The 12,392-nt window shown below is 35.9% G+C and overlaps 2 protein-coding genes across 7 annotated transcripts in view; both read right to left on the bottom strand.

Moving 5' to 3' along the window:
* cdk5rap2 (CDK5 regulatory subunit associated protein 2) overlaps window positions 1-7,721 on the bottom strand; it is a 28,655-nt gene extending 20,934 nt beyond the window's left edge. For 3 of the 6 annotated variants that reach the window (XM_017038547.2, XM_008326305.3, XM_017038550.2), the window contains exons 1-9: window positions 7,518-7,720; window positions 4,652-4,707; window positions 3,422-3,483; window positions 2,682-2,792; window positions 2,358-2,434; window positions 2,137-2,257; window positions 1,295-1,473; window positions 1,062-1,209; window positions 883-936 (exon numbers count right to left, since the gene is read on the bottom strand). In XM_017038547.2, coding sequence (XP_016894036.1) covers window positions 883-936; window positions 1,062-1,209; window positions 1,295-1,473; window positions 2,137-2,257; window positions 2,358-2,434; window positions 2,682-2,792; window positions 3,422-3,483; window positions 4,652-4,707; window positions 7,518-7,570 — 861 coding nt within the window. In that variant the 5' untranslated portion in view covers window positions 7,571-7,720. Of the gene's footprint in view, window positions 1-882; window positions 937-1,061; window positions 1,210-1,294; window positions 1,474-2,136; window positions 2,258-2,357; window positions 2,435-2,681; window positions 2,793-3,421; window positions 3,484-4,651; window positions 4,708-6,583; window positions 6,740-7,517 lie in introns of those variants that run through there. The other 3 variants (XM_017038549.2, XM_017038548.2, XM_017038552.2) reach the window with 2 other exon arrangements.
* A 2,297-nt stretch (window positions 7,722-10,018) lies between these two features.
* The window catches only part of col27a1a (collagen, type XXVII, alpha 1a), a 62,077-nt gene continuing 59,703 nt past the window's right edge, over window positions 10,019-12,392 (bottom strand). Inside the window, exons 61-62 of the mRNA XM_025062314.1 lie at window positions 12,077-12,292; window positions 10,019-11,954 (exon numbers count right to left, since the gene is read on the bottom strand). Of these exons, the coding sequence (XP_024918082.1) occupies window positions 11,808-11,954; window positions 12,077-12,292 (363 nt within the window). The 3' untranslated portion in view covers window positions 10,019-11,807. The remainder of the gene's footprint in view (window positions 11,955-12,076; window positions 12,293-12,392) is intronic.

The following is a 12,392-nucleotide window of genomic DNA, read 5'->3' as shown; positions in this document are numbered from 1 at the left end:
ACACGACACCGGTCACTCATGGTTCCATGTAATTTCAAAACAAGGATCGTAGCCAAAACAAGTCAAAGCTTCTTCCTGACCTATACACTGCACATTGGACTGATAGTTGTCAAATTATAATCCATGAAAAGGCATTTATCCTTTTTCTATCACTGCAGCTGACAAAGAGGCACAAAGTACAAAGTACAGAGTGCACTATAAGCTCTAAGCCTTCAATAATCCCTGCTGCCACCCTCTATTCCACTCCACACTCAATCCCACATACTCAACTGGAGTCAAATCATCCTGGACAGCTGCAGTGATCTGTGTTATGCGCAGTGTCTGGGAATATCCATAACATTTATTTTTATTATCCATGTTAATCAACACCATGCAGGCCACCATACTACAAATTCAATCACTTCTCTGAACTTACTTCTTAATAGATGTATTTTTCGGTCCAAACTGTTTAAGATACATCATGGAAATTGAAATGAACTTGGATATAAATATTTACAAAAAGATCAAAAAGATTTTTCCTAATAAAGATGTAGCTATAATTACACCTCAGAAGGAAATGTTTCCAAACAGCATGGTAATCCAGTCTTAACACTGTAACTGAAGTCCAAACTCAATGGCTTAAGAAAGAACCAGGGATACTATACACAGTAACAGCTCTCTATTCTGTCAATCAACTCAATCAAGCAGTAGTGGCACTACATACAGTCAACGCAGTAGTAGTAGATATGTTCTTTAAATGTGTGGTCACATCTACATCAAAACACCAGTATAGTATAAAGTACCTGGGTCTGAGAGGACAAACAAAACTCAGTGACTGTGGGTAGTAGTAAATCAAATTGAAGAGAAATCAGTATCAACAGAAAATATCCAAACAATACTAACCTGGGTGTCAGGTGTCACCTTTTCTTTTACAACCTGTAGCTCATTCTTCAATGCCTAAAATAAAATATATAATATCAGCCACTAGTAAATTGTTGAGTAGTGATGTCATGTTTTTAATTATTACTAAGTAACAAAGCTGCAAAAAGCATGCCATTTTTTATAACGTTGAAAAATCATACCTCCAACTCCTGATCCTTCGTGGCTATGAGATCAGATAACTGTTTAACACAGTCAGCTGGTGGTCCAACAGTCTGTTGGTCTGCATTTTTCTTCTGTTGGATCAAATCCTCTTGATTTTTTACCGTAATTGTAAGCTGCTGGATAATACTGGTGTTGCAATGAAAATACACAATTAGCTCATAGCAAATAAAATAAAAAATGTGTTTGTATGCTCATTTTTTTGTCCTCCTACCTGTCTTTCTCCCGCAAAGCCTGCTGCAGATCGTGGGCTTGGTTAGGAACTGAAACAGGGACTAAGGTGCTGGGTGTGCTTAGAGCTTGAAGCTGTTTCTCCATGTCAATATTCTTTCGCTTCTCCTGTTCTGCAATTATTGCCATCTTTTCAACTTCTTCCTCTGCTGTTCTCAGACACTGCCACAAATGGAAAACTTCAAATGAGACAACTAACAAAACAACTGTTGAGTAGTGTTACAAATGCTTAACACACATTGTTTTTTACTGGCAAAACCAAAAGTTAAACTTAACTAGATTTATATAAACTTATTGTAAATGAACACAGTGTAGACATATTTAATGTTGTAGGAACTGACTGTGTCATTCTTGAGAGAAAAATAAGACTCAACAACAAAGGAGGTACAAAAAGTGTTGTAGGAACTGACTGTGTCATTCTTAAGAGAAAAATAAGACTCTTCTTTTGGGCTACAACAAAGGAGGTACAAAAAGAAAACACATTTATCACCTAACATGGTAACCAAACATACTCGGCCCACCACTATTATTTTCTCTGTCATTTGGTCCTTGTCATAATAATATTTGCAATGTACCAAACATACCACATATCAGATAAAGAGATCATTTAAATCGTATAGAGATCAAACTCTTGCAATTGAGACAATGAGATCCTACAAAAACAATTGCTGCCATTATGAAATGAGGGGTTACTACACAGACAAATTTAAAACGATGACACTTCTGCAGCCTTTACAATGCAAGTGGGGCCTAAAATAGAGGTGGTTATGTTTTGTGTTCTTTCACAGTTACTCCTACTCCTACTCCAAACTCTCTTTGACTGACCTGTTCTAAGTCAGCTATCTTCTTATTGAATGATTCTCGAACAGCATCAATCTCTCTTTGAGCTTGCTCTCTCACACGCGGTTCTCCCGAATCTCGACCAGCCAGGCTCTCCAGTGCTTTCCTAAAAACATTTAAAGAATATATATATATATACATATATATAAATATATATATTATTTTTTAAGCACTTGGACAAACTGGGAAAGGGCAACAATACATACGAAGCTGACACAAGCAGCTCTTGTTTTTCTGCCATCTCTCTCTTCATAGACTCCAGCTCCACTTTCAGTTCTATATTCTATAAAAAGACAACATTTATTTATTCACTTTACATTCAGCATCTGTTAATCTTAATCTGTGTAAACCTTGTAAACCTGATACAATGAAGCAGATTCAATGGAGAGATATCTGTACCAGACACTTTGATATTTGACACTTAGGTAACTGTGGAGCAAATCTCCACAGGTAAAAGTTGTCATCTCATTTAGACAATACATCATTTAACAAGATGGATATTGAAAGATATGAGAAAATGAAAACAACACCGTTTTGAATATGTCCTCAGTGGAGTCATCACATTTCTGCTGCATACGCTCCTCCAAGAAATAAATGCGCAGCTTCAGGTTGAAGTTCTCTTTCTTCAGAGCAGTGATTTGCTGTAGGTGGGTATGACACAACATTTTTTAATTCAAATTAAATAATACAAAAAACACAGACAGAAGAGCAACAACAGAGGAATTTCAGTTAGTTAGGAACTTGATCTAGGGAAAACTCTGGATTGAATGTTTTCATGGCTGAAAGAAGCAGCCGTGTGTAACTGTTATAATAGAAAGAGGCCTTTGAGCTTGTATGTGCGCTTTAGTGTGTACGTGTGAGTAGACTGTGCATCATTGTGCTTCAGGCTTAGAACAGCCCACATCTGGTAATGGGGGTTGGGTCTGATGGTCAAAGGAGGTGGTACGTGGAAGTCTAGACCCTCCGTTAGGTTTGAGTAATGTAGACAGGCAGGCAGCTCTAGCCCAAAACTCTAAGCATCCACCCAACTCAAATAAACAACTACAGTCTCCTCTTGATCTACAGTTTATCTCTGTTTCTCTAGCATGGCTTAGTATCAGTCAGCTAGAATCAGTTGTAATAAATTATTATTATCATCCTAGTTTGTTGTGGTAAAGCTGACTCAACTTTAAAGCTCATCACGGTAACTGCAGTTTGTCTAGGAATAAGCTTCAAAATAAAAATGTTTAGATATTAGACCCTAAAATTCAAGTTGTTGCAAAATACTTACATTCTCATAGTCCTTCATGGTGAGAGCTTTGATGGGTGACATCTTTTCAGGGAAGGATGGAGCTGAAACACAGCAGTGCTTCTTCAATTACCAGTTTTAATCACTTTTCCAGTTCCACTTTGACCAAAACTATTTTCTGTCTAAACAAGAACAACTCATAATCGCAGCTCCAGTCTGTTAATGTTAGAGGGAAAGTAAAAGTAGAGCAGAAGGGTGAGGCAGCTTCTGTTCAAAGCCCCTGGAGCACATCACAGCTGATCATGTAACGCTTGTCAACAAGGTGTTTCACAATACTATCTCCTGACTCTCAGTGTGAGAGCCTGAGGAACAGCCGTAATTGCTCTCACACTAGACTCTTTTTTGTGCTTGGTGTTGCTTCGATTCAGTGCATTTTAATATATATATAGTATTTTTGTATTTATTTTGGTTTGAGAAGATCAAATTGAAAAATATATACACAAATAGATATTCTGTTCACACTCTGTTAAATACAAATTTTATGAAAGCACCAATCATAATATTGACATACATCTGAATAATACTGTGTTACCGGTTTAATCAATACCCTGCTCCACTGGGTTTCAACTGTGATGTTCTTGTAAATTATGTGCAACATTTAAATATATGCTTTTGCATTTTATTAATTATTGCTGCAAAAGGTATCTTATTCTAAGAAATGGTACCAGAGGATGGGAGGGGGCATAAGACAAGATTTTACACATGTCAAACTTGCTTAGCAAAAATGCATCATTAGATATTATGGTGGTGTCCTATATGCTAAATTTTATTTTTTATCTGCTTGCCAGATTGCCAAGCATTGACAACTGTTGTGACAATAAGTCATCTTAGATGAAACTGGTCAAAGGGCTGTTTAAAGAAAACTGGACACCTAGTGTTCTAATTTTGACAGGGGTCAAACAATCAGCATGTGCAACACAAATTTAATTCGCAAATGTTTGAGATGATGTTGGGATGTGAAGTTAAGGACAAAAAAAAATCAATGAATTAATCTGTTTTTGTTAATTGATCCGTGTATTAAATCTATTCAGCACAAAACATGTGTTTGACTGTGACTCATAAGACCATTCAGCCAAATCCTGCTCATAGCTTTGAAGACACATGTAAGGTATAACAGCAATAATTAAGGCTCAGTATTTAATTAGTACACTGGGGAGCGTAACACATGAGTAATGAAAAGAACAAAGAGAACAAAATGAGAATTTACTGTACCTGTCATGCTGTCTGTGGAATAGTCTCCTGCATTTATGGAGTCAGCCAGTCTGCAGCTGAAAATAAACAATTTTTAAAATTATTATATTTCAGGTTTAGTGATATTAAATGAATAATAACTTTAAAAAAAAGCTCTTTGAAAGCAAAGGATGCTCATCTATTTCAGCTGCGCAAATGTACACTGACAACATTTTTGAAAAACAGAAATGTGAGGCTTCCTATGAATTACTCACATTTGGCGAGCTGACTGAGCCCCAAGGACAGTCCATAAATAACCTAAGAATGACTCTCTACTTCATTTACATCCACTCTGGCCAAGCTTTATTTCTGTGTGTGTCAGTGAGTGTGGGACCATGTGCCAGTGGCAGCCTAGCTCTCATGTTGACACACACAGGAGGAGAGGACAACAGACAAACCAGTGGAGGGAGAAGGCTTTCATTGGTGGACAAATAGACTACTGTGGCTCACATCGGCTACGCATTGCACAGTGAAGGGACAGTGGTGTAAGTCACGTCCACAAAACAATGCACCAAACATAAACAGTGCACATCTGGTTCACAACAAAAACCCTAGCAACAATAAACGTGCCACAACAAAAATCTATCATTGTTTGCACTCATTTACTTGAGATTAATTTGTGTCATAAGCAAATTTTACTACATTTATGCTTCAGGAAAAAAAAAAAAAGCACAAACAAAGACATGAACCACTACACTCATGTTTCTCAACCCTGCCCTTTGTGTCTAATAGTGTGATACCCTGCATTGAACAACTTCCTGTCATATCTTCCCAACTGGTGGAAGTTCAGTGGCGCTGCTGCTTCTCTGGTGTACATATGTTTCCTTGTAGAGATTGACAACCTTTCTATTTCCTCTTTTCTTTTTATTTCAGTTAATATATTAAAATTGTCCCTCATCAATCACCACATTTTTGTAAATATGTGATATCCTATTTATAGAAACTGATTAACAAAATATCCAAAGCTGTCTGTGCACTTCACAGTCTCTTTGATAATAAATATCAATATATTTTAAAATAACATTTTCTTCTGATTCTGAGAATATCTTTTTTTAGATTTATACAATGTACAGCTCTCAAATGGTTTGAGGCTATAAAGAAATCAAGATAATGAATAACCTGCTTCTGAAATAAATTCATATAGCAACTGAAAGTGGTTAAATTCAATGTTTATCAAGCTTCTCTGCTATTGTTTACTCTGACAATATGAAGGCAAATAAGCAACAAAACTGAAATTGTTTAAAAATAGGATTGCTGTAATTATGGTGACAACTATTGCAACATAGAGGTTTCACAAGTCAAGCAACATATTATTATGTTGCATCAAGTCTTGACAAAACTCTTGATATATACATGTGATACAACTTTATCTAAAAAATTTAATATTCTCATTAAGGACTGACGGTGTTAAGTCATGTGGCTGTGTGTTGTATGTGCTGCATAAGCCCTGCAGCACTGTGGAAACAATGTAAGCAGGCTGTAAACACTGACTTCCTCTTTCTCCCCCACTAAGTTCAGTTGCTCATGACATAAACTAACCAAAAACATCACCGTTTACGATAACTAATCAAAACAACAACGAGAACTAGTGCAAATCAGAATGAAAAAAAAAATACTGAATTTTCTTACAAACCTAAAGAATAAATAGATCTACTTTCAGAAAAACCAAATAATTAATTCACACCACACATATCAGCTGACATCTTGAATTACTGAAGCACGCTAAGCACCTGGATGACACAGAAAACAGCTGTGCTAGGACATTCAGCCGGGAGGCTAAAGGAGGACAACACAAATCAAACTCCAGAGTTGCTATTGAGCAGTTGTACAGAAGTAGAAACATAATGAGCAATATACACCAGAAATCTAGCAATAAACTACAAAGCAAAAAATAATATGGCTTTGTTCACCTACCACAATCACACCCATCTGTCATGTTGGGTAAACAATGGAAATACGCAAAACACACAAGATAAATTCACGATAAACGATTCAGATAAAGTTGTGCAGAAGAGACAGAAGACAGAAGTTGCTGCTGCAATTTAAACCACGCTGAAAAACAGGTTGAGATCATTTCCGCTTTCTTTTACTATGAGAATGACAGATCCTTAGGGCAACCTACCAACTGCAGAGATATCACAGCGACACCCATTGAACTGAATATGGTTTATAACGGTAATAACAAGGAGGAGGGAGAGTGTGCGTGGAAGGCTTTGTGTAGCCGTTTTATATTACACTCTGTATGATTATCAATCATCTAATATTACCATACTTAAGATATAACCACAGTAGAATTTTGCCCAATTTTTTTGACTACTACTATTAAAACTTTGCTTTAATACTTTGTTTTGAATACATTGTATTTTTATGCAAATGTAATTAATAATCTACATTAGAAAACTGAGACTTTTTTATTTTTCGACAAAAATTTTTGTTTAAATAATTGTTTTTTACTATTATGTTAATACACGACTGCAGACACAAAATACATTATACAATTAATATACGCGTATATAATTATATTTTAATGGAAAATATCCCTTCTTATCAACATTCAGTAGAAAAGCAATAGAATAGACCTTTTCGGACTTAAATTTCAAGTGGCAAAAAATTTCGAATTTTTCATATACTTAAATGCAGCTAAGTAATACTAATTGACTGTGAGAAAAATATTTTAATAACGTAGTGTTTTAGAATACAACTTCAAAGAGGTTTCGATATGGTTCCACGTATTAGACACATGTAACGCAGTAACAACTCAGGATTTTCACATTCGTGAGTAACGTACGTAAAACAATGTTCTTACAGGCTAAAGCTAGCTCGCTAACAGTATTTTTAGGCGTTTTACCTTCCGTTGATATCAACGGGCAGCGTCACGTCGTCCCCAACGACGGAATCCATGATAGCTGTTCACTTTTGTATAGTCCCAACAAAGCCTATGACATTTTACCGACAATACTCAAGGTAAACTTGAAAAAGCGGGGCGGAATTCAAAATAGTCCAGGCTACCGCCATCATGATATGGTAAACGTCACCAGTGTGCACGTTGAAAACTGGTGCTGCGTTCACAGCGCTTAGCAAAAACAGACATTTCAATTTGCAAATTTAAAACAAAGCATCGTAAAAATGTAAAATATAAAAGTGCAGAATAAATTGCAAATAGTTATTTTCCGTCAATGTGCTATATACGTTATTTGAATATTTTAATGTAAATTGCAGGTAATACAATTAAGTTTGAACTAAATTTAATTTTCCTGTAACTCCAAAGGCATCATAAAATAAACAATCACTGGGACAAAGCTATTGGACAAAACGAACCACATTTGTAAGGATCGCAAAAGACGCAGAGAGACTGCTACGTACTTGTGTTAACTTTAACCCGGATTTCTTAGAGATTTCCAAATATGAGGTTCGTAATGACCACTCAAAACAACACCAGACTCTTGTAATTTTTGTGAATAATGTTTTTTTTAAATCATAGTAGAATAGAATAAAGCTTAGAGTTGAGGAGAATGTGTGACAGTGACTTTCTGTTTCTCCTATCCAGATATTGGGAGTGTGATTCAGTCAGTAATGTGGATGTGGGCAGTTAGTTGGATTGATGGGAGTGTTGCAGTTTGGCGCTGCATAATTAACACTTGCTCCAGTGGATGCGTTAATTATAACATATGGACGACACATCGTCTACAAAACAAACAAAAAACAAAACAAAAAAAACATGAGGAATGGCCAGCTATTGTCCAAATTGCTAAACCAATGAACTCTAGCTTAGATTCACAACAGCGACATCTCGTGGTATTTTATTAAACTTCGGAGTGTTTACGTCAGAATTATGCTTCTAAACGTACACTGTAAAATTTCAGTTAAACAGCAACACTAAAAGCCTTATTGACCCTCTGCTTCGGTATAAAATATTTATTTACTCCATAATGAGCCCTGTATTATTTGAATCAGAAACAAGAAAAGACAAGTTAGATGTTTTTACATTATCTAGACAAATTATATACATTCTTAGGTTGACCTTATATATTTATTCTCATACTTGATATTGATAAATCCTACAAAATGTTTCTTTAAGCATTAAAGTGTAATGCTTATTTGCTGCACAATGATAAAGCTTTGAACTTTATCACTGTGCAGCATATTTGTAGCATCTAACACAATATATACAATAATACTAATACAACACAACTATTCCAGGACAAGTTATAAAAAATAAATTTGTCAAAAGTATAACCCCTTATATTTCCCTCTGGTTTCATAAAAGTTAACTAACACAAGTTTAACAAATGTGAAGTTAATGAGTGTTTTCATGACAATATAAAAGGTGAAGTCAAAAAGATTTGGGCAATTTAAAAAAATCTTTATTAATTATAATGACAAGGCAATTTTTCCACATTATATACATCATCTTTGTTGTTTGTATTGTACGCAATTTGGGGGGGATGTCTTTCACACAATGTCACAAACAGATTACCGCTCAAGTTTGGTCACAATTTCAAGGCTTGAAAAACATGATCATATAAAATGCAACAAAGTTCAAAGTTCGGGACAAAACATTAATACAAAAACTTGTCAAAGCTGTTCTAGACATCTGGTGGTCTTAAAAAGTGACCTCTTGAAACTATAAACAATACATTATATCAACTGTCTTAGAACTTATTGACTAAACTCTTCATTTTTAAATATCAAGGCAGAGGTTTTCTACTGTGTTCATGTAGGTTTTTTCAGAAATGTTTCTTTTTTGGAATTTTATTTAATATTGTTGTAGTCCTTTCAACTGAACTAAACTGCTCAAAATTAATCATCCAAACATGAATTGAAGATATTTATTGAAAAAAATTAACACCGAGCAATGAATAAAAAAGTCATATGGATGCAGGCACCAAAAATTGTCTCTCTCACTCTTTTTTTTTTTTTAGGAATAACTGTATGTTACAAACATACTGTTAATCAAAGAAGCAACAAAAATAATCTTTGCTTCACGTGATGCGTAAAAATGTTGAGGTAATGTTATCTCGTTTTTAATGTCTACATCAGATTTACAAAAAAACAAAAAAAAAAAAGAATCCATTTCACATAATTTCTTAAAACACAAGTTATCATGTAGCACAAAGTCCTGGTACAGTACATGGTTGGTTATCATAGAGAAAAAGAACAACATAAAGCGACATAACAAAAAAGAAAATAAAAAAATATAAGATAATTAACATTGCAATAAATTTGTTCTCTGGAGCCCTAAATTTACACATAAGATCTTTAAACTCCAAGACCAGTTGGGAATATATATATATATACATAAATATATATATATATATATATATATATATGTATGTATATATATGTATATATATATATATGATGTGTCATTGATAGTAGCATTGCTTTAGCCAAGAATTACTGCTTAGTCTGCAACTGTGTTAACATTAAATAACATTAAATAAGAGGGGATCCACTGTATACAACAAGATTTGCACAATTATACACACTTGTGTCCAGCTACAGCAAAGAGTTTCATTTTATCAGTACTATCTCCACTAGTGTCTTTAAACATATTTCATATGCCTCCAGCGGGGCTTTATACAGATAAAACTGATCTTTACTTTCAAAACAAATACGTCAAAACCCTGTAACTGTGTGGGGAAAAAATGAGTATGTGTTTTATACGTATTACTTGAAAAATGTATCCTGTAGGATGAGCATCTGTAGTAAATTTCAACAACTTTTGGAATGGGCAACACTATTATAGTGCATGACTTAACATAAACGTTGAGATAAACGGACTTTTTTAATTATTATTATTCTTATAAGCAGGCATTACAAATACAATACTTTAGTTAAGTGGTGTAATTACAGCACTACAGTTAGCACCTTTTCATAAATTACTTAGCACCATGCATTAGAGAGAAGGTGGGGTTACAAACGAGGGGTTCTGTTTTAATTCCTGGACCCACAATCCCTTTTCTCCCGTGGCTCAGTTCTCCTCTAAGTCTGTAGTCTGTCCACTCCCAGTCCCATATGCTGCTGAGTAAATAATAAAAATCTTCCCTTCTGCTATTTTTATTTTTACATGTGAAAATTGCAGGCCTGTTGACAGCCGGCAAATGAGCAGTGAAAAAATAAAACACTTGAGAACTTTAGAGCTATACTCTTTAATTTTTTTATTCTGACCTCTAATCTCCACATCCACATATATATATAATTTTTTTTTCCAAATCCTCAGTTGCAGTTGGTGTAGGACAGCATGAGTATTGACTATTTGATGAACTGTGGATGAGTTGCATGCATTAGTCGGTGGTTTCAGATGTATTTTACTGAGAGATGACTGGGTGTCACTTGTTTTCCCACAGAGGGGAGGAATCACTAGTGAACACAGATGTGTTGGCTGAGACTGTGAGTCTGCCTCTAAAAAGACATCACATTGGGGAGGTCACAGGGACACAAGCCACAGAGCTGAATAGACTGACACCCCTGAAAAAAAAATCCTTCCATAGGTTAAAGTATTTTTAAAATATTTAATTTTCTTCCCGTTTTTTTTTTCTATTGCACTTGAAGATTATTTCTATACATAAGATATACATGTATAAAAGTTAATATTATGTATCATTACTATATGTACACTGAACTGATCCCATTACTTTAATCCTTCTCTTGACAGAAATGAATTCCTGGTTTTAAAGAAAAAATACACACAGCATACGAACTGTATAAAGTTACAAAAATAAGTTACTATAACGTCCACTGACTGACTTGGCCTTGGTCTCCCTTCACTCAACAGTGTTCCAGAGAGACTGTGTGGCATGGGGCCATCAAGCAGTTGTACATGTAGATCCTTCTTGAAGAGCTTCAAGAAGCCTATGCCATACTGAGGAGACATTAGTGCAAGAACTCCCTTCTCCTTCCCTAGATCTTCTGTAGTACCTCCTGCTCACCTGTAGGTCCTCCCTCTGTGCCTGCAGTCCAATGGGATTTAGGCACAGTGAAGCAGGAGTCGATAAGGAGTTGGGGATTTGATCTCGCTTGGGCAATGTTGGGCCTCACTACGAAGGAGATTGCTACGTCTCCTCATCTGCTTGACAATGTCATCTGAAGGGCGCTGACCCTGGGCTCAGGTTTCTTAGGGTCGACACTGCAGCCGTCACAGGAAACACACAGGACCGACTTCTAGATGGTAATGTGAGCCAGGTGTAGAGACTGGAAGGTTGAAGATGTCAACCACAGGGAGCAAGGTGGGGTCCAGGGAGTGGAACACAAAATGCGTCTGGTGCCAGCGGCCATCTTTAATCTGAAACCAAGATTTTAAAGTCAGTGATTAATCCAACACAGTATTTCTGTACGGTTTGTTTTGAAAGCCTAAAAGGTTAATGATATGAACAAAAAAAGCAGTAGTGGATGAGAGAGTCATACCGAGCAGGAGTCTTCTATTACATCTGGCTCGAGTTCTCCTCCCAACTCAAACACCTCCCCGCTCCAGGCCTTGAACATCACAGACTGGGCGACTGGCTGATCCTCAGTTGAGCTCCAAACTGAGACGTTCAGGCAGTGGATGATGATGTGCTGCACAGCTTCTGAGCTCAGCAGGTGGAGGAAGTTCATCTGGACACGACCAACAGTGACTGTTGGCTGATCAGAGAGGCAGAAAGAATTTTAGTCAAAATATTGAACTAGAGGCGAAACCATTAGATTGAAACCCTTGTGACTTTAGACAGAAATTTGAGAAAAA

The sequence above is a fragment of the Cynoglossus semilaevis genome, chromosome 14 (assembly GCF_000523025.1).
Source record: "Cynoglossus semilaevis isolate Cse_v1.0 chromosome 14, Cse_v1.0, whole genome shotgun sequence".
In the NCBI taxonomy this organism is placed as follows: domain Eukaryota; kingdom Metazoa; phylum Chordata; class Actinopteri; order Pleuronectiformes; family Cynoglossidae; genus Cynoglossus; species Cynoglossus semilaevis.
Note: the sequence above shows the minus strand (reverse complement) of the source record. Positions and strands in the feature narration are given on the sequence as shown.